The sequence below is a fragment of the Oncorhynchus kisutch genome, linkage group LG9 (genome assembly GCF_002021735.2).
Source record: "Oncorhynchus kisutch isolate 150728-3 linkage group LG9, Okis_V2, whole genome shotgun sequence".
Taxonomy (NCBI): Eukaryota; Metazoa; Chordata; class Actinopteri; order Salmoniformes; family Salmonidae; genus Oncorhynchus; species Oncorhynchus kisutch.
In genome coordinates, this window is record NC_034182.2 from 10,897,614 (window position 1) to 10,917,675 (window position 20,062).

At 40.2% G+C, this 20,062-nt stretch overlaps 3 protein-coding genes across 6 annotated transcripts in view; 2 read left to right on the forward strand and 1 right to left on the reverse strand.

The window, feature by feature from the left end:
* Nucleotides 1–7,239: 7,239 nt before the first annotated feature.
* On the forward strand, nt 7,240–8,671 carry LOC109896390 (electron transfer flavoprotein regulatory factor 1-like). Of its 4 annotated transcripts, none has more exons than XM_020490635.2 (3): nt 7,240–7,369; nt 7,726–7,800; nt 7,967–8,671. In XM_020490635.2, the coding sequence occupies exons 2-3, from the start codon at nt 7,756–7,758 to the stop codon at nt 8,210–8,212; spliced, it is 291 nt and encodes a 96-aa protein (XP_020346224.1). In that variant the 5' UTR covers nt 7,240–7,369; nt 7,726–7,755; the 3' UTR covers nt 8,213–8,671. The 4 variants fall into 4 exon arrangements, with proteins under 4 accessions (XP_020346224.1, XP_020346225.1, XP_020346226.1 ...); XM_020490636.2 differs by having other exon boundaries at nt 7,243–7,369; nt 7,729–7,800; XM_020490637.2 differs by having other exon boundaries at nt 7,313–7,568.
* Nucleotides 8,672–10,109: 1,438 nt separating this feature from the next.
* On the reverse strand, nt 10,110–17,964 carry LOC109896309 (sodium-coupled monocarboxylate transporter 1). The gene is made up of 15 exons (XM_020490566.2): nt 17,323–17,964; nt 16,707–16,772; nt 16,541–16,592; nt 16,352–16,419; nt 16,024–16,178; nt 15,699–15,839; nt 13,909–14,038; nt 13,310–13,398; nt 12,206–12,315; nt 11,968–12,035; nt 11,787–11,873; nt 11,457–11,671; nt 11,171–11,274; nt 10,983–11,071; nt 10,110–10,888 (listed from the first exon to the last, which is right to left on the reverse strand). Exons 1-15 carry the CDS (start codon nt 17,671–17,673, stop codon nt 10,766–10,768), a joined length of 1,848 nt encoding a protein of 615 aa, XP_020346155.1. The 5' UTR covers nt 17,674–17,964; the 3' UTR covers nt 10,110–10,765.
* Nucleotides 17,965–18,534: 570 nt separating this feature from the next.
* Nucleotides 18,535–20,062, forward strand: part of utp20 (UTP20 small subunit processome component) — a 28,678-nt gene continuing 27,150 nt past the window's right edge. The window contains exons 1-5 of the mRNA XM_020491055.2: nt 18,535–18,724; nt 19,026–19,106; nt 19,216–19,282; nt 19,424–19,556; nt 19,806–19,994. Of these exons, the coding sequence (XP_020346644.2) occupies nt 18,674–18,724; nt 19,026–19,106; nt 19,216–19,282; nt 19,424–19,556; nt 19,806–19,994 (521 nt within the window). The 5' untranslated portion in view covers nt 18,535–18,673. The remainder of the gene's footprint in view (nt 18,725–19,025; nt 19,107–19,215; nt 19,283–19,423; nt 19,557–19,805; nt 19,995–20,062) is intronic.

Consider the following 20,062-nt stretch of genomic DNA (forward strand, 5'->3'; position numbering starts at 1 on the left):
AATTGTATAGCTCTACGTACTGTCAGGAATCCACTGATATGTTTTTTAACTCACTGAATAATGTTCACTCTATCAGTGATATAGAATCTAAACAGTGTGATGAACCCATCAAAGTTGAAGAGATTATAGAGTCTATCAAACATCTAAAGAACAATAAATCACCAGGTGTTGATGGAATTACATCAGAATTTTACAAATTATTTTCTGAACAAGTAGCTCCCTTCCTATTTGAAGTCTTTTTTAGAGAGTATTAAAAACAATGTTCTCCCTCCTACAATGAGTCAGGGGTTAATAACACTGATACCTAAGCCTAAAAAAGAAGTGCTGCTCATCGATAACTGGCGTCCAATTTGTCTTCTTAATAATGACTATAAGATATTAGCCTCACTACTTGCAAAAATAATTAAAGAAGTTCTGGATGCAATCATTGATGAAACACAGTCTGGCTTCATGAGGAACAGACATATTTCTAACAATGTCAGACTAGTATTAGACGTACTTGACTACTCAGACCTAATAACTGAGGATAGCTTCATATTATTTTTAGATTTTTATAAAGCATTTGACACAGTAGAGCATCAGTTCCTCTTCCACTCCCTTGAGAGACTTGGCTTTGGGGATTTTTTCTGTAAGGCTATTAAGACTCTCTATGCAAATGGTAACAGCTCTATCAAATTGAAATATGGCACCTCACCTAGATTTGAGTTAAAGAGAGGAATTAGGCAAGGTTGTCCTATCTCTCCGTACCTGTTTTTATTAATCACCCAACTTCTTGCAAATTCTTTAAATAATAGTCCTGTACAAGGTATTTCCATAGCTGGTAAAGAAATTATTATAAGCCAGCTGGCTGACGATACTACACTTTTTCTGAAAGACGCTAACCAAATTCCCATATCGATCAATGTGATACAATCCTTTTCCAAAGCGTCTGGTCTATATCTTAACATTATGAAATGTGAACTCATGGCTGTCAAAGATTGTGTGACACCTTCATATTATGGTATTCCAGTAAAAGAAGAACTTACATATTTAGGCATAACCATTACAAAGGATCAGAAGTCTAGAGGCTTACGAAATTTGAACCCTCTTATTAAAAAAACCCAGAAGAAACTAAATCAATGGCTACAGAGGGACTTATCTTTAAAAGGTAGAGTCCTGATAACCAAGGCTGAAGGTATCTCTAGACTAACATATGGTGCTCTATCTTTATATCTTGACCGTAAAATAAGCAAGGAGATAGACCAGATGCTTTTCAACTTTCTTTGGAGAAACCGTACCCATTACATTAGGAAAACTGTTGTAATGAACACTTATGAGAATGGTGGACTGAATTTTCTGGATTTTACTACTTTAAATAATACTTTCAAGATCATTTGGATAAAACAATTCCTAAGAAGACCCACTTCTATCTGGAATTTTATTCCTCATCATGTCTTCTCTACTTTTGGTGGCCTTAACTTCATGTTGTTTTGCAATTATAATATTGACAAAGTTCCAGTGAAACTTTCTGCTTTTCATCGGCAGGTTTTCTTGTCATGGTCCTTAATTTATAAACACAATTTTTCTCCACACAGATATTATATATGGAATAATCGTGATATATTGTATAAAAATACCTCTCTGTTTTTAGAATATTGGTTCAGAAATAATATCCTATTGGTGAGCAAACTGGTAAATGCAGAGGTTTTTTTACTCAGTTATAAAGAATTCTTATCACTTTACAAGGTCCCTGTAACACCTAAAGATTTTGCAATTGTTTTAGATGCCATTCCCTCAGGTGTTGCTATGTTATTCAGGAACATGTCAAGACCTGACCCTCAGAGCCTACCTTCTATTGACCCTGTTGACTCATCAGTAGGAAAGATTTGTTTATCTTTTGGTCCATTCAACAACAGAGCGATACGATCCTTGTTTCAGCAGGATGTTGTATCTATACCTTATGTCATGCCTTATTGGAATGGATTTATTGATAAAATCTGTTGGAAAAAAGTTTGGATGTTGCCACAAACATACCTACTTGTTAACAAAATTAAGGAAATTTCCTTTAAAATTATTCATAAATATTATCCTGCCAACCACTATATGAAGAAGTTTAAGGAAAACATCAACTCAAATTGCTCCTTTTGTAATGACCACCCAGAAACAGTTGTGCATCTTTTTTGGCATTGTATGCATGTAAGAAAACTGTGGCAAGACATCAGTAGGTTTATAATTGAACACATTTATGAAGATTTTACACTATTGTGGAGAGATGTACTGTTTGGATTCTTTACATACAATAGAAATAAGCGGAATCATTTTTATGTAATTAATTTCATTATTCTTTTGGCCAAATTTCATATACACAAATGTAAATTTACAAACAGAAAACCACATTTTCGTACCCTACAAAAAGAAATTGAACTGTATTTTAAGACGGTTAAATGCTCTACTAACAAAAAAGCTGTTAGAATTGTAAGTATATGCATGTCCCTTAAGGTCCTTGTGTAATTGTAATGTGATATTGTACCCCCTAGCTCGATTGTCCATTGTTTGTAATCTATGTATGCTTGTGTTCCCTCATGTGCTTTATGTATTGATTTGTTGTTAATAATAAAAAATAAAAAAATAAAAATATCCATAGGCCAAGTGTAGTTATGGCAGTTGTCTATAAGCACGTTTCTCTCTTGTTGATTAGCAATAGAACGGCTAACTTTTTCCTTTCTTTTTTTGTCACGACTTTGCATGGACATGCTGAAATAAATTATCCAATTATCATTCCAGTCACAGGAAAGGTCTTATATCTTGAACAAATAAAAATAATAATGACTAAACTTTAAAGAAAAAAAACAATTTTCACAATCTTTCTGAAGTTTGGTACGGAGCTCGGTAAAAAAGCGTCTGTTCAAGCAGCCATCTTGGCCAATCGCTCAATCGAACGCATCTTTGCTCTCCGTTGTTTATGAACTCATGGTGTTACATTTTGATTGTATGACTTAATTTTCCCCCCCAAAAAAAATTGCATTACAATCTAATTAAGTCAGACAATCAAAATAATAAATAAATAAGAAAAAAGGCAAATTAAGTCATACAATCAAAATCTTGACACACAGGTCCATGTATGCACGTGTTTAAGAGGATCACAACTATAATGTTCTGTATGTTATTGTGCTTTCAAGGGAAATATCTGGGAAATACAAGGTCAAATCATGACGTCGGTGAGCTTCAGGTCGCAAAGTATGCGCTCTAGAAATAGGCCTGAGTTCCCGACATGGAATTCCGAGTGGGATCACCGTACAAAACGATTTTTCCAAGTTGGAGCTCGTTTTTTCTTCAGTTGTCTTGAATGCACTGAAGTCTGAAGGCGGATTTTCTGAATTCCCAGTTGTTTTGAATGGAACAATACATCGGGTGCATATAGATGGCGTCACGGAGAGTTATGCAACTCGTGCTATCTGACGTAGGACAACCAAATTCCCATATCGATCAATGTGATACAATCCTTTTCCAAAGCGTCTGGTCTATATCTTAACATTAAGAAATGTGAACTCATGGCTGTCAAAGATTGTGTGACACCTTCATATTATGGTATTCCAGTAAAAGAAGAACTTACATATTTAGGCATAACCATTACAAAGGATCAGAAGTCTAGAGGCTTACTAAATTTGAACCCTCTTATTTAAAAAAACGCAGAAGAAACTAAATCAATGGCTACAGAGGGACCTATCTTTAAAAGGTAGAGTCCTAATAACCAAGGCTGAAGGTATCTCTAGACTAACATATGGTGCTCTATCTTTATATCTTGACCGTAAAATAAGCAAGGAGATAGACCAGATGCTTTTCAACTTTCTTTGGAGAAACCGTACCCATTACATTAGGAAAACTGTTGTAATGAACACTTATGAGAATGGAGGACTGAATTTTCTGGATTTTACTACTTTAAATAATAATTTTAAGATCAATTGGATAAAACAATTCCTAAGAAGACCCACTTCTATCTGGAATTTTATTCCTCATCATGTCTTCTCTCTCTGTTTTTAGAATATTGGTTCCAAAATAATATCCTATTGGTGAGCCAAATGGTAAATGCAGAGGGTCTTTTACTCAGTTATAAAGAATTCTTATCACTTTACAAGGTCCCTGTAACACCTAAAGATTTTGCAATTGTTTTAGATGCCATTCCCTCAGGTGTTGCTATGTTATTCAGGAACATGTCAAGACCTGACCCTCAGAGCCTACCTTCTGTTGACTCATCAGGAGGAAAGATTTGTTTCTCTTTTGGTCCATTCAACAACAGAGCGATACGATCCTTGTTTCAGCAGGATGTTGTATCTATACCTTATGTCATGCCTTATTGGAATGGATGTATTGATAATATCTGTTGGAAAAAAGTTTGGATGTTGCCACACACATACCTACTTGTTAACAAAATTAAGGAAGTTTCCTTTAAAATTATTCATAAATATTATCCTGCCAACCACTATATGAAGAAGTTTAAGGAAAACATCAACTCAAATTGCTCCTTTTGTAATGACCACCCAGAAACAGTTGTGCATCTTTTTTGGCATTGTATGCATGTAAGAAAACTGTGGCAAGACATCAGTAGGTTTATAATTGAACACATTTATGAAGATTTTACACTATTGTGGAGAGATGTAGTGTTTGGATTCTTTACATACAATAGAAATAAGCGGAATCATTTTTATGTAATTAATTTCATTATTCTTTTGGCCAAATTTCATATACACAAATGTAAATTTACAAACAGAAAACCACATTTTCGTACCCTACAAAAAGAAATTGAACTGTATTTTAAGACGGTTAAATGCTCTACTAACAAAAAAGCTGTTAGAATTGTAAGTATATGCATGTCCCTTAAGGTCCTTGTGTAATTGTAATGTGATATTGTACCCCCTAGCTCGATTGTCGATTGTTTGTAATCTATGTATGCTTGTGTTCCCTCATGTGCTTTATGTATTGATTTGAAATTAATAAAATAAAAAATAAAAATCTGACGTAGGACATTGGCCCTGTTCGAGAGGAAACCGTATCATGGGTAAACTGTGACTGACACTGATCTACAAATAATAATGAGTAGTTATTTATGATGAAAGGTGATTTGTAGATCAGTCAGTCAGTCGGCAGTCAACTGCAGTTGTTTTGGTGCTCTCAAACACGGTCAATGACATAGGGTCTCCACCAACTCATGCCCATTTTACTAAGACAAGTATGATCGTTCAGTGGGCTCTTTAACATTTTATTGACATTATATCCCGAAACTCGGATTTCGTAGCCAAATACATCTGGTAATAAGCACCGAGCTTTGTTGAGATAGCAGTGCAGGTTTCTAGTAACATCTTTTGAGGATTTGACATTTTACGATCGTGGTCCTCAAAATTGTTTCCGCGGGTCGCTAAAAGCAAAATTAGGATGACACGAGCGGAATTAAATGTAAAAGTCTTTGAAAATAACTTGGTATAGGCTCAGTGCTCTGTTGACATTTCACAGAGATATGCTTGTTTTTGTGAGAAATCTTTGAAAAAGAACAGGTGTAAAAACGGCTATCTGGACCCGTCTGAGCGGTTGACTGAAGATGCCCTCACCCGCTAGTACCTTAAGCTCTACTTTGGTCAGACCCACTACAGGCGGTCGGTCAAAAACCGGGCAGATGTGTCCATATCCTTAGTCTTATTTTCTTGTTCAACACCACACATTAGCGCACATAGAAACACAAAATCACTTCTTATTGCAGATGCACGCACAAACACTTCTAGAAAACACATTGAAAACGGTCCTCATCAGCTAAAGATGACAACTACTCTGAGCTAGAGTGGGAGGGGCCGGAGTCCAAATGTCCATTCGCGCACACCGATTGGCTGAAACCAGGAGACCGTGATAGACAGCTGATAAGGGAAGAAATCACCTAATAGAGTAAGTACCACAGTATGAATCATAATACCCATAAAAGCTAGCAGTCAAACAGGGAAATGGTTCTAGTCGTTTTTCCACCATTCAGTTTTCCCATAGGGGATTTTAGAAACACTTAAAATAAGGGCCAGGATTCATGTAGACGTACTCTGGTGTGACATTTTGATAACTGTGTAAGTCTCTAGGTCCAAATGTACCGATGATACAATACCGTTTTATGCTCTTGAACAGGGCCACTAACTGACTCTACGAATAATAATGGGCACGTTCGAGCCGATCATTTTTGTCAAGTCGCTGACCAAAGTGTGTTGCAGTATGGGGGGGAAATGTGTCCGACTTGCGCCTACATGAACATTACAAAAATGATGTGATCATGACGTTTTGACTGCAGTATACTGCAAGTTTCTGCAGTTGCTCTTCATCAACTTCATCCTGCAGCCACCGCCTGCATTGTGGGAGGCTACTGTATATTGTTAACCAATCATTATAGTTGTTGTTTTTTTACTCACGCAAAACTAACCAAATACATAATTGAATAATGAATCAACTTTACCGTGATTAACGTATACAGTGGACAAACGAATGTGATGTTTGAGGCCCTCACACTAATTGATTGTACAATGTACACACATACGATTTCAGTTTAAGTGTATGATATGGGGTTTGAAGACATGTTCATTTCGACATTATAAAGAAAAACATATAAACAATGGCAACACTGCCATATTAATATCAGAGTTGTTGTTTGAAAACCAGATTGGCGTCTGACTTCAGCTGTCACAGATGCACCTCCCCCGACATCACTCATCGACTTTCCTTTACAGTCGGTTGCTTTAGCCTTACCACTCAAACGCGCCCAATGAGTAGTTTATTTATTATTATTGTTTCAATGAGTAGAACTACTGATGCAAGGTTCTTTGTAGATCAGTCATGCTGCGTTAATGGCCTAGTTGGAAGTAGGAAACTCTCAAATGTCCGACTTGCTAACTAGTTGTAGTAATACACGTGCCGCATTCAACGAATCATCAAGTCGGAAATGTCCGAGTTTCCTAGTTTCGACAAGTATGTGAACGGGTATCAGACGGCAGTTGCCTGCACTGTCGGTTGCCTGCAACATCGAACAAGCCCAACATCAAATATTCGGAACATGTCACTCCTATGCGACGCTAACCAGCTGTAAGCGGGTCATGGCTAGAAGGGATCCAATTTTTGTCAAATTAATTTAAAAACATATATTTTTTTTTATTTCATTTTAGTTCATCCTAACCCGTTTTCTAACGTATCCTGATCTACTGCGTAAAGTATCCTAAACTGCTATGAAAAGTCTAATCTGATGTTAATTTGACAAAAGCTGGATCTCTTCTAGCCTTGACACTGGAATCGACGCACTGTTTGACGTAATGCTCCCATGTAGACAGTTTTCAGCAAGCTAGACAGCGTTCAGCACTGCCAGGATTTATCGGTAAGGGAGCCTAGATACAATGTAATGAAAGCTAAATTATATCGTGTGAATAAATCACAAAGCTAATTAATGTTTTTATAACCGAGGGTTTTCGCCAATTACGTTACTATTAGGTAGCTAATCATTCGCTTTACCAGAGCTTTGCTACCTAGCCGCAGACTTTGTACTGTTACCTAAAGTACCTGCTATGTGAACCAAGGTAAACTAAGCTAAAATGCACTATGCACGACACATAGCTAACTTAAGATTGTAAGCTCGCGGTATATGTGATGTGACAATCAGACATAAGCACATTTCTTTCTGAGCTGTTTTACATCATTAGCTGTTGTATCTTCTGTTCTTTTCTTCCATCCCAGTAGTGAAGGCTGATAGTCTCAGGCAGTGACATGGCCAACCCTTTGAGGAGAGAGGTTAGACAGCTGTACAAGAATGTAAGTTCAACACCGACTGACTGCTGTCAATGCACCCACGCATTGTTGTTACCCACACTTACTTTCAATATGAGATTTGCCACTCATGCAATCTTTTGCTGTCTGTCCCGAACAATCCCCAAAGCACTGGGATTATCACTGGTAACCTGCCTCCTTCCACTGACAGCTACTGTATCTGGGACGGGAATACCCCCAAGGAGCAGACTACTTCAGGGAGCGTCTGAACAGTGCCTTTATGAAGAACAAAGATGTCACAGACCCCAAGGAGATCAGAAAGCTTGTCGACTGTGGAGAAGTTGTGATTAAGGAACTGGGGACCCTGTACTATCTGAGGGAATATAGAACCATGAAAAAGCGTTTCTACGAAGAAGAATTGTTAGGCCTGCTGAATATAGGCAGGCCGATAGACTGATAGCCTAGATGTTTGGCAGCTGAATCTTCAGTATGCGAGTTGCTCGATGAATTGAGAACATTTTGGGTTGTTTAACTTGGTCCCCAACAAATAATGATTTCACCTCATTTTAACATGCTGTCATAAAGAGCACATGTTCAACTTTGTAAAAACATATTTTTCCATGTCAAGGGCTGAAATAAAACGAATGACTAGTAAGTGCTATTAAAGTAACAGGGTTGACGTAACAGGTTTGAAGTTTTAATCTTAAATCTTCCATAAATCCCTTTATCTGCCATAAATCCCCTTTCGACAGGGAATTTGAACTTGTGAGCAACAGGAAGGGGGATTCGAAGGCAAGCTTCACAAACATTTTTAATGTTTTAAAAAGATTTCTAACCTAAATATGGATTGACATGCTATGCTCGATGTGCTTTGATTGAATGACATGAGAAGTCCTAGAGTACCCTCTTCCTTTTGTCTTCTCTCACCTATTCTTTCTGAAGTTGCTCCTTTTCAGCCTAAGCCTTAATGAGCTTGCCTCCTTTCTTTTTGGCAGACTTGAACCAAATCAACAATTCAACTTGATGAATATAAATGTGATCATAGACACATTTCCAAGCTACTGTATGCTTGCAATTTGTGGGCATTGGAAAAGTGAGTAGAAGTAAAGAACATATCTAAAGACTAAACTCGGGTTGCTCGGGAGAAATTGAAACATGTTATATTCAATTTAGCTAGCTGGACTAGTAACCGGAAGGTTGCAAGTTCAAACCCCCGAGCTGACAAGGTACAAATCTGTCGTTCTGCCCATGAACAGGCAGTTAACCCACTGTTCCTAGGCCGTCATTGAAAATAAGAATTTGTTCTTAACTGACTTGCCTGGTTAAATAAAGGTAAAATTAAAATAAATAAAAAGGCTAATATCTACTAGATCGAATATCTCTCATGAATCTAATGTAGAGAGAGATATGCTATTAAAAACAAAGTTAACTTTGCATCCTTGGGTAGCTTACAAGGAAAGAACATAGAGAATAGAAAGTTAGGAGATATAGTATTTAGTTGTAGCAAGATAAGGCTGAAAGAACCAAAACACAGACTTCCAGCATGCTTCCAGGAAAAGGAAGCTGATTTGCAGTCACTTGCTCACCTTGAGTCCTAGCTAGCTAACTGGTAATCTAACTTGCTCTGGCTAGTAACAACTGGCTACTTATGCAACTAGCTATTTGTCTTGTAAGTAACCAGAATATTACTTTTCTAACTGGTTAGCTTGCTATATAGGTAATGAAATAACTATTGTTATTGTTTTGGGGGGTCCAGGTTTGGCCGGTGTAGGCAGTCATTGTAAATAAGAATTTGTACTTAACTGACTTGCCTAGTTAAATAAAGGTTAAATAAATAAAATACTATTCAAAAAAACAAGGCCAAATCTACATTGGAGTTGCTTACCAAGAAGACAGTGAATGTTCCTGAGTGTCTGTGTTACAGTTTTGACTTAAATCTGCTTGAAAATATGTGGCAAGACTTGAAAATGGTTGTCTAGCAATGATCAAGAACCAATTTGACAGAGCTTGAAGAATTGTAAAATATTGGCAAATATTGTACAATCCAGATGTGCAAATCTCTTAGAGACTTACCCTGACAGACACACAGCTGTAATCACTACCAAAGGTGATTCTAAAATGTATTGACTCAGAGGTGTGAAAACGTATGTAAATTAGATATTTCTGTATTTCATGTTCAATCAATTTGCTAACTCTTCTAAAAACAATTTTTCACTTTGTCATATTATTGTGTGGAGATGGGTGTCACGAGAATTTTCAATCCCAATGATTATAACTAACAATCAATAGCTCTGACCAATCCCCGAGATCTGTAAGACCATGGGTTTAATAATAATTAAAGACTCAGCTTATGCTAAAAGATAGTACAGTTTATTCACCAGAACATTCTAAAGTCCATTATACAAACACAGTCTTTATAACACACAAACAAGTTCAAATCTTAAACTACGCCTTGCTCAGACAGTCTGTGTTTTTCCACTACACAGATACATTGTTTCTTTAATCTGCAACATGCTTCATAATTTTCTGCAAGCCTAACAGTTTCTCCCCTCCACGGGTGGAGACAGAATGTCCTGCAAGGAACACAGTGGTACAGCTTGTTTGTCGATAGCTCCTCTTATCATTTGTTTCACACTTGCACCCTGCTTACATACTAAAAAAGGAACAAAAGGTCATTGTTCTAATTCTGACTAAAACTACACACATCATCAGATTATAGTTTTATGATTCTAATAAATCTCATACAATTATATGGTTTCAGGGTGGAATATTCTAATCATTACCTTTAAGCATATCATGGGTGAGAATAGTTTTTTAAATTCAGGCTGTAACACAACAAAATGAGGAAAAATACTTTCTGAAGGCTCTGTATATAGAAATATGAGGATATAGATGAGATATAGATACAATCTGTCAGGACATTCATGAGTCACGTGAAAAACAGCGGCACTGGGGAGGGAGAAGTATGAGAAGAAAGAGCAACTGTTAAAGTCATGGTTTTATCAGTATGTCATGTAGGAAGACTGCTCTTTGTGAAATCCAACTCGTGGACATTGCAGAAGCCGGGGTTATTGTTTCCCAATTGGTTCTCTCTGTTTTTTGTGAGGTCCAGCTTTCTGGCTCGTCTCATGGCCTAGGTATGGATGACAGCTAAATGAATACAGGAAAGTGGTTGAAAGAGAGAGAATGTCTTGTAGGTTATTTATTGAAACACTCAAATCACTTACCCTTTCTTTAAAGAGCTTGTAAAAGCAAAATAACATTGTATCTTCTTTCATCAAAGTCACAGTTGGTTCCAAATTCAACTTCATACCCCCTGGAAAGAGACACATTTTAGTTTTTTTTTTTTAAACATGTTAATTAGACACTACATGTAATATAGTAAGAAGCAACACTACCATTTGGGGAAGAGTACCTGAAAGTAGACTGACCACCAGTCCAACAGCCAGTGTTGTAAGTGTCCCAATAGGACTGAAGTAGAGATAGGACAGGGAGTACCAGTTATCAGCCAGGAAGGGTCTGCAGAGGAGACAAACATAGTGGCATCCAACAGTTATAACATTGCATATATTGTTTAAAGCTGATGCAGTTCGCTATTCTAATATGACAAAATGATTCCCGTTCGACAGTACATTTCTAACTGAATATTTGTTTTAACTGTGCCCATGTCAATATACTTGTTACTGAAGCCCAACAAGTACCTCTCTGCTGTATTTTGCTGTAGTACTGTGGTGTATAGGCTTGGTTCTGTTGGGGATGTGGTCCAGTTGAACGCATAGGCTGCGGTTGTGAAGTTACAGCCATGTGTGGTCAGACCCAGAGGCCTGCTCTGCTCTGGTAGAGGAGGGTAAAACTGGGCCCCTATCCCCACCCACAGAGACATAACCAGCCCAGAGAGCAGACCAGCCAAGCCCCCCTGCAGCACAGAACACACAGAAATAACACATCAACACTTCAACATAAACATTCAGAGAGGTTAGCTAACGGTTAGATGCTTATAATCCTGCTTTTGTTAAAGAGACTGTACTGACTGTGGCATTGGCGTATGGACAGAGGATCCCCAGCGAGAAGAGACCCAGTAAAGGCCCTCCGATGATCCCAAAGATATTGATAGCTGCCTACAGGAGGAGACAGAGACATATTTTAGAGTTGCGAACCTCAAGACAACATATTTTATGTAGAAGGACATACTCCTTTTGTTGTGTCGCATACCTGCAGCAGACTTCCCATGAGTGAGGCTATGCCAGCCATTCCAATACAAAGAGCACCATACAGAAAGCCTAGAATGGAGCACAGGGATAGCAGTTAAAATCGTGATAAGTCATGGTTTATTCATTTCTAACATCAGCAAGAATATATCAATAAGAAGATGAATATATCATCAAACATGAATATAGCTCTCTGAGTTCTGTGGTAAATGCAAAGACACCAATTGATATTATTCACTCACTGAGGCCTTTAGAGGTCCAGGACAGGTGTTTCTCTGTCATGTGAGTGTACGGCTTGATCAGGTCTTCAATAGTCACGGCAGCCAGAGCATTGACACTGGACGATACCGTACTGTGGACGAGAGAGAGCAAATATAATGCCATTATTTACCTAGAAATATAACAGTGTGTGTGAGTGCTATGGAAATAGTCATCTTTGTGTCCCACCATAGGCTGCGAGAGTAAGTATTTAGTCATCGTCATGATATTATGAACCATGAGATATTGCATACAGTACAAATAGTAACAAAAGGTTCCTTAATCTAGTATGCATATAACATAATGATATCCCTCTAGTGGTGTGGGGGCTGTGCTTTGGCAAAGTGGGTGGGGTTATATCCTTCCTGTTTGGCCCTGTCCGGGGGTGTCCTCGGATGGGGCCACAGTGTCTCCTGACCCCTCCTGTCTCAGCCTCCAGTATTTATGCTGCAGTAGTTTATGTGTCGGGGGGCTGGGGTCAGTTTGTTATATCTGGAGTACTTCTCCTGTCCTATTCGGTGTCCTGTGTGAATCTAAGTGTGCGTTCTCTAATTCTCTCCTTCTCTCTTTCTTTCTCTCTCTCGGAGGACCTGAGCCCTAGGACCATGCCCCAGGACTACCTGACATGATGACTCCTTGCTGTCCCCAGTCCACCTGGCCATGCTGCTGCTCCAGTTTCAACTTCCACCTGACTGTGCTGCTGCTCCAGTTTCAACTGTTCTGCCTTATTATTATTCGACCATGCTGGTCATTTATGAACATTTGAACATCTTGGCCATGTTCTGTTATAATCTCCACCCGGCACAGCCAGAAGAGGACTGGCCACCCCACATAGCCTGGTTCCTCTCTAGGTTTCTTCCTAGGTATTGGCCTTTCTAGGGAGTTTTTCCTAGCCACCGTGCTTCTACACCTGCATTGCTTGCTGTTTGGGGTTTTAGGCTGGGTTTCTGTACAGCACTTTGAGATATCAGCTGATGTACGAAGGGCTATATAAATAAATTTGATTTGATTCGATTTGAACATACTAACATAATCAAACGTAAGATCAAGTTTGACATACAGTATAAGTACTAGATGGGAATAGTAACCTTAGGGTCCCACTGTAGGCTGCAGCCACAAACAATCCTGGCAGTCCAGGGTAGTCTCTCAGGATGTCCATCACCATATATGGCATCAGCTGTACAGAGAAAGAGGGCGTGGTCAGTAGTCAGTGTCTATCTGAGTGGTACCACTGGGTTTGGGTTATTTGAGATATTTTCCTGTGAACAATCTGGATGTGTGGCCGATGCGGGAGAAAAAAAAACAGTTTTCCTACAAAAAATTGTCTAAAGTGGTTACACTTAGTGGCGGGGAATGATATCAGTTTAAACAAATATTTTAGAAAATATATCCGTAAAGTGACAGTCTGGCAGAATAGTAATGTTGACTGTGCCTGGTATTTATGTAGGTTAGCGTTTTTCATCATGAATCTTGTTCTGGAGGCAGCTTTGCAGAGGGTTCGCTAACAACCACAGCCACAAAATCTGTCATAAAATCTCAACCCTAACATTCACCTTAACATACCTAACCCTAACCTGGCCCATCTATCATAAATCACTCAGTTCTGCCTCCAGGGCAAGACTCATCCCAATAAACGTCAACCTGCAGTCCTTATTAAAGTGTTATTCCCTAGTTTTGTGTCCTCAACCTGATCTGGAGCAGACACCATGCCTGCTGTCCAGGGGTCACAGTGCTTGTAGACGGAGTACAAACACAGCCCCGCAAACACAGAACACAGCATGATGATCCACAATCCTAATAGGTTAATGTAGAGAGACCTGGGAAGAGAATACAGAGAGAGAGAGAGAGAGAGAGAGAGAGAGAATAGTGACAGAAAGAGGGGATAGAGAGAGAAAGGAGAGAGCGAAAGAGAGAGAGAGAACGGGGAGGGGGAGAGCCAGAGTTTGTGTTATCAGAAGGACGAGTAGGTTACACTTACCCATCGTTTATCAGTGCAATGTTGGCGGCCAACTATCTGAAAAAGTGTTTATCTAATGTTCCTTTGTTAGATTTGTCGCTCATCTTGCTCTGGCTACTATTAGTTGTTGATCTTGTTGTTGTTGATGTGCATAACTGAGGGAGAGAGAGCCTACCTTTTCAGGGTTGTTTGATCAATAAGACTGTTGGGTCCCAAATGTAAGAGGACTCCCATGGTGTTTACATATTTTCAGAAATCCTTTCAGGTGTATTTTGTGGCTTTTGGCCAATGCGTTCTAGCTAACAATCTAAAGTTGTGCTGTTGCAACTTCCTGTAAACACCAGTGGTGTAAAGTACTTAAGTGAAAATACTTTAAATTACTACTTAAAAGTAGTTTTTTTGGGGTATCAGTACTTTACTATTTATATTTTTGGACTAGTTTTACTTTTACTTCACTTCATTCCTAAAGAAAGAATGTACTTTTTATACCATACATTTTTCCTGACACGCAAAAGTACTCGTTACATTTGGAATGCTTAGCAGGACAGAAAAATGGTCCAATTCACATCCCTGGTCATCCCTACTGCCTCTGATCTGGCGGACTCACTAAACACAAATTATTTTTGGGGGAAATGATGTGTGTTGGAGTGTGCCCCTAGCTATCTCTAAATTAAAAAAATTTTAAAATAGAATTGCACCATCTGGTTTACTGTTTGGATAAAGCCCTACTGCAGCTCTGCTTTGCTATAGCGCACCGGTCTGTCTAGAGTCTTGGACGAGACAGATGTTTTTATTCGATTCTATTTACTGCAGTGGCTATTAATGGTCAAAATGCTCACCCACTCTATATTATTCTTTTTTAAACTTTAAAATCCCAAATTGGTAGTTACAGTCTCGTCCCATCGCTGCAAATCCCTTACGGACTCGGGAGAGGCGAAGGTCGACAGCCATGCGTCCTCCGAAAACACGGCTTCTTGACACACTGCTCGCTTACCCGGAAGCCAGCCACAATGTATCAGTGGAAACACCGTCCAGCTGGTCACCTAAGTCAGCTTGTAGGCACCCGGCCAGCCACAAGGAGTTGCTAGAGTGCGATGGGACAAGGAAATCCCGGCTGGCCAAACCCTCCCCTAACATGGATGACGCTGGGCAAATTGTGGGCCGCCTCATAAGTCTCACAGCCTGGGACACAGCCTGGGATCGAACCCGGGTCTGTAGTGACGCCTCAGACGCCTTAGACTGCTGCGCCACTCGGGAGGCCCCACTCTATATTTCTATAGATTTTTCACAAATGCCTTAGTATACATGATTCCCAAACATTCTAAGAATTTATGAACGGTGCTCGCTTGCCAGATAATATTTTTAAAGTGTCATGTTCTTCTTGAGAGTGTAGATGAACACATTTGAATAAGATTTCATGTTGCTAAAGTGCTGTCAGTTCCACTATATAGTTCCACTGGGGCAAACAGGAAAAAGATCTTCATGCTCTACTCTTTCCTTCCAGGAAGATGATGACTTACATTTTGGCGTGAGTCATGGATTTGCAAGAGATGTATCTCTGCACCTGGGCTTGGTTGATCCCATAGATACTGGTCCAGACAAACGTGCCTCCAAATGTGATTGTCCAGAAGGTGTACTTCCTCAGTGGACTAGCATCAAAGCTATAAAAGAGAGAGAGCGAGAGCGAGAGCGAGAGCGAGAGCGAGAGAGAGAGAGAGAGAGAGAGAGAGATTCAGTACACCCTTTGCAATGTCTTGTATTTTGTGCCAACATACTGCACAAAGTCCAGGTGCAGACTCTTCTCCTGCTCTTTCATATCTATAATCTACATGACAATCTACTCACTCCCAGAAGTTGAGTCGTCCTCCGAGCTCTGCGTGGTTGAGGATGTTGGAGACTCCTCCCTGCAGGACCACGGCTCTGATGATGACAGACAGGAAGCCTGCCACCATGATGCCCACCTGGAACACGTCTGTCCACACCACCGCCTTCAGACCGCCCTGTCACAATACACACCACAGCCGTGTTACATACATGGTTTAAAGGTCACCGCAAAGGTCACCACAGTGCCACACAAATCATGTCTTAATCTAACCTCCATCTGTATCTCCCTTACATCAGGGGATAAATGTTTTTTTTGCATTAGTTATTGACATCACTGCCTGATCAGTACCATAGCGCAGTAAAAGGTGCAAACCACTCCCGTTGAAATGACAGCACCCCAGAGATCCATCCCAGTCACTGGAGAGAGGAGGAAAAAGAGAGAGAGGCACGTCATTTAGCAGAGGAGTGGTTTCAAGTGCACTCAATGCCGATGGGGCATGAAATTAAATTCTTTCAAGACTTTTAGAGATTACTGCACCTTGGTTTAATGCCAGAGCTGGAGCATAAATTACTATTCCGGTGTAGAGCATCTGGGAGACAGAGAGACATACCATGTGGCTCTTATACTCTATCACAAGGTTTGTTCTCATGTTCATGTAATTCATGATATGAGAGGTGAGAGAGTGTTGTGATAAGGAACTCACAGTCTGAACAATGAACATCACTGTCCCTAACAGACGGGTGGCTCTGTTGAACCGTATCTCCAGATACTGCAGAATGATGACCATGAAGAGAAAAAAAGAAATAGGACACCTGTCTGTTACATTTCCCATGGACAGGACAGGGACATGAATTCATGTGTGAAGCCCAAAAGACAAAGCAAAGAGTACAGTCAGTAAGAGGATGAGATGACAAGACTGTGCCAGGATTGTTTCGGTCAGCTAATGAAGATTAAACACTGACTCATATTTTAGCTGTTTGAATCATAATCATAATCTAATCATCCGCCTCTCAACCAGACTAAAGAATGGACATGTGCAGCGATATTAAGTAACAGAACCGTGACTACTATAATTACTATACCTGAAACAGCAATCTATTTGTTTTATAGAAAGATTACACAGTTAGGTCAGTATTTTATTTCTTGAATAGATTGCATTTGTCTTTTGGTCACTTTGAAAAATACTTTATTTCAGGGATTTAGAATTGCTTAGAATTTGCATTGAAATTCATCTGGATAATCTCTACCAAACATGTTATACTATTTCTGTTGAATAGAATAGAACACAAATCAACTCAACAGGGTGGATCGGTTCTAACCTCATAGGTACTTGTGATGCCTAGCCTGTAGAAGACAGGGAGGAAGACCTCTGAGCTGACCACCACCACCAGCACATAGGAGAGGCTGAAGAGGCCGTAGCTTGCCCCGTATCGGTACACCTCGGCTGGGGTGGCCAGTACTGTGATAGCCGACATGAAGCTGGCAGTCAGGGACAGAGCCACAGGTACGGCTGTCATACTCTGGCCCCCCATCAGAAACTCTCTGGAGCTGCTCTGGCCCCTTCCGACGATGGCATAGTACATCCCGATGGCTGCAGACACCAGCAGCATCAGAGCAAAGACAGCATAGTCCGCAGCGACAAAGGATCCAATCACTGGAGAGAATGCCATTGTAGCCTTCTGATTGTGAGGTATAGGCGACTGTACTCACTGGAAGATTGTCCTACTCCACAATTTGTAGTCCCTTGTGGTTTCTGTTATTGGAATGCAATGAACAGCAGATAATTCGTATTTCTCTATGAAATCTATGATAGCTCACAGTAGGCTGCTGTGTTTTCAGATAAAGTGGTGTCCTTATCACAGACAGGATATGAGCTGAAACAGGATAGCAGTGAGCTATGAAGTCTTCACTGTGCCTGTGTGTTTCTCAAAGACATTACTAGCAGGTAGCGGTGAGCACACCTCTCCACAAAATCAAGAGCTGGGACTGTTCTGTTGGCTGAACCAATAAGTATCCCTGTCATCAGCCCTACCCCCTGGATGGCTGGTACAGACTGACACACACAGAGGCATGCGTACACACACACACACACACACAAGCATGCACACACACTTCTGGAGAAAAAAACTGAGAAAATATACTAACATATCTGTATACTAACATGTCCAGTCCAGTATAATGTGTCTAGTGTCCAGTATGTCAGGTCCACTAGTTAGTACATGTATGGACCACAGGAGGTTGGTGGCACCATAATTGGGGAGGACGGGCTTGTGTTAATAGCTGGAGCAGCATAGGTGGAATGGTAGCAATACATCTATGTGTTCGATGGCATTCCATTTGCTCTGTTCCGCCCATCATTATGAGCCGTCCTCCCCTCAGCAGCCGCCTCTGGTATGGACACTGTATCGGCACTGACTGAGCTGTCATTGAGAAACAAAAGTATCCAGGAAGTAATCCTTGAAGTTGTTGCAAAACTACGCCCCCTTCTGTGTCTTCTCACCACGTGGAAAAGCAAAACGTTCCCATGATGCTTCATCCAATATGGCTGCGCCCCGGCATCAGGCATGTGTGTAAACACAGTTAGTCTATACATTGTGGTTTTCATACAAATTTGAAACGTGGATTACATATATTTTTTAACATTCATCCGAAAAAAAAGACACGTCAAAAATGAAGATCAAATCCAAGTCGTCATATCATAAATCTGAGAACACATTCAGGGTGAGTGTTGTTGGGAATCTGTGTAGCACAGTTGTTAGCATAGCTAGCGACGACTGCTTAGCTATTGCATTGGAAATAACAAAATATTTGTTAATATGCATAGCCATCTCTCATGCCTGGTTTTCATAATGTCTGAACAGTTTCAAATTAAACATGTTTTCCCATTGCTACGATTAATGAACCAACAAGCGTTGCTGCTTGAATATGTTAAATATCATATGTAGCCTAGCTAGCGAGGCATTTCATTACTTTAACGTTAGTACACCACAGAAAGTAGCTAACTCGATCGTTTGCTTTACAGTTTCTCACGTTTGCTGAAAGGCTTGCCAATGTCAATATCGATGTCATCCATCGCATTGACAGAACTGGGAGTTATGATGAGGTATGCGTTCTCTGTTAGACTGCAGCTCCCCTATTAAATTGGTTTAAAAAATACGTTTTGGTCGTTGTTAATATCATTCCATGGCATGTAACCCTGTTTTCCGTTGTAGGAGGTAGACACTTACTTTTCAGAAGGACTGGCAAAATGGAGGGACCTGAATTTGACAGAGCATTTCAGTAAGTACATAACTCGTCACACCAAGGAGCGTCACTACTACTATCACATCTGGCCCAATACTTGTTTTTGTCAAGCTTCCAAACATGCTCCCATGAGCAGAACCCAGTGACTAATCTGAAACCCATTCACCTGTTCCTCAGCCACGTTCCTGAGGGAGGTGTCCAACAAGAGCCAGTCCTTCAACCTTCTGGTGTTCCATCAGAGGTCTATAGTGGAGAGCCTGAAGACTCACCTTAGTACCAAGAACAGCCTTGCCAGCCAGCCTCTACTGGAGTATGTACCTGAGATTACTGTGTGTGTGTGTGTGTGTGTGTACCTGAGATTACAGTGTGATGCTGAGGAGGAAGGTACAAACTATAGATAGGAATATGTTCTGTAGAAGGTTCCTAAATTTGCCAATAAATAATGCACACAAGCTTCATATCATGTGGAAACAAATGTAATGTTTGTTCTTCATTGGCAAGCTTGTTGCTTGCAGTGTGTGTGCTGCAAATCACAACTTTTTCCTCCGTTATGCATCAGCCTGGTGGTCCAGCTGGCTAGGGACCTCCAGATGGATTTCTACCCCCACTTCCCCGACTTCTTTGTCATCATCACCTCACTCCTGGAAACCCAGGACACCGAGATACTGGAGTGGGCCTTCACCTGCCTCTCCTACCTCTACAAATACCTCTGGAGACTCATGGTCAAGGACATGACCAAGATGTACAGGTGAGACTGGGCATTAGGCCTACCTGGCTGCAGTAGGAGTAGACAGACGGTGATTGAAGCTCCAGCAT

Excerpts from the sequence above, each read along its gene's own strand:
- LOC109896390 (XM_020490635.2), top strand. The coding sequence starts at position 7,756 with ATGGCCAACCCTTTGAGGAGAGAGGTTAGACAGCTGTACAAGAAT. Across the intron at positions 7,801-7,966 it reads TTAGACAGCTGTACAAGAAT|CTACTGTATCTGGGACGGGA; the intron begins GTAAGTTCAACA and ends TTCCACTGACAG.
- LOC109896309 (XM_020490566.2), bottom strand. The coding sequence starts at position 17,673 with ATGGCATTCTCTCCAGTGATTGGATCCTTTGTCGCTGCGGACTATGCT. Across the intron at positions 16,593-16,706 it reads TGATGTTCATTGTTCAGACT|ATGCTCTACACCGGAATAGT; the intron begins GTGAGTTCCTTA and ends TCTGTCTCCCAG. Across the intron at positions 12,316-13,309 it reads GCCTACAGTGGGACCCTAAG|TACGGTATCGTCCAGTGTCA; the intron begins GTTACTATTCCC and ends TCTCGTCCACAG.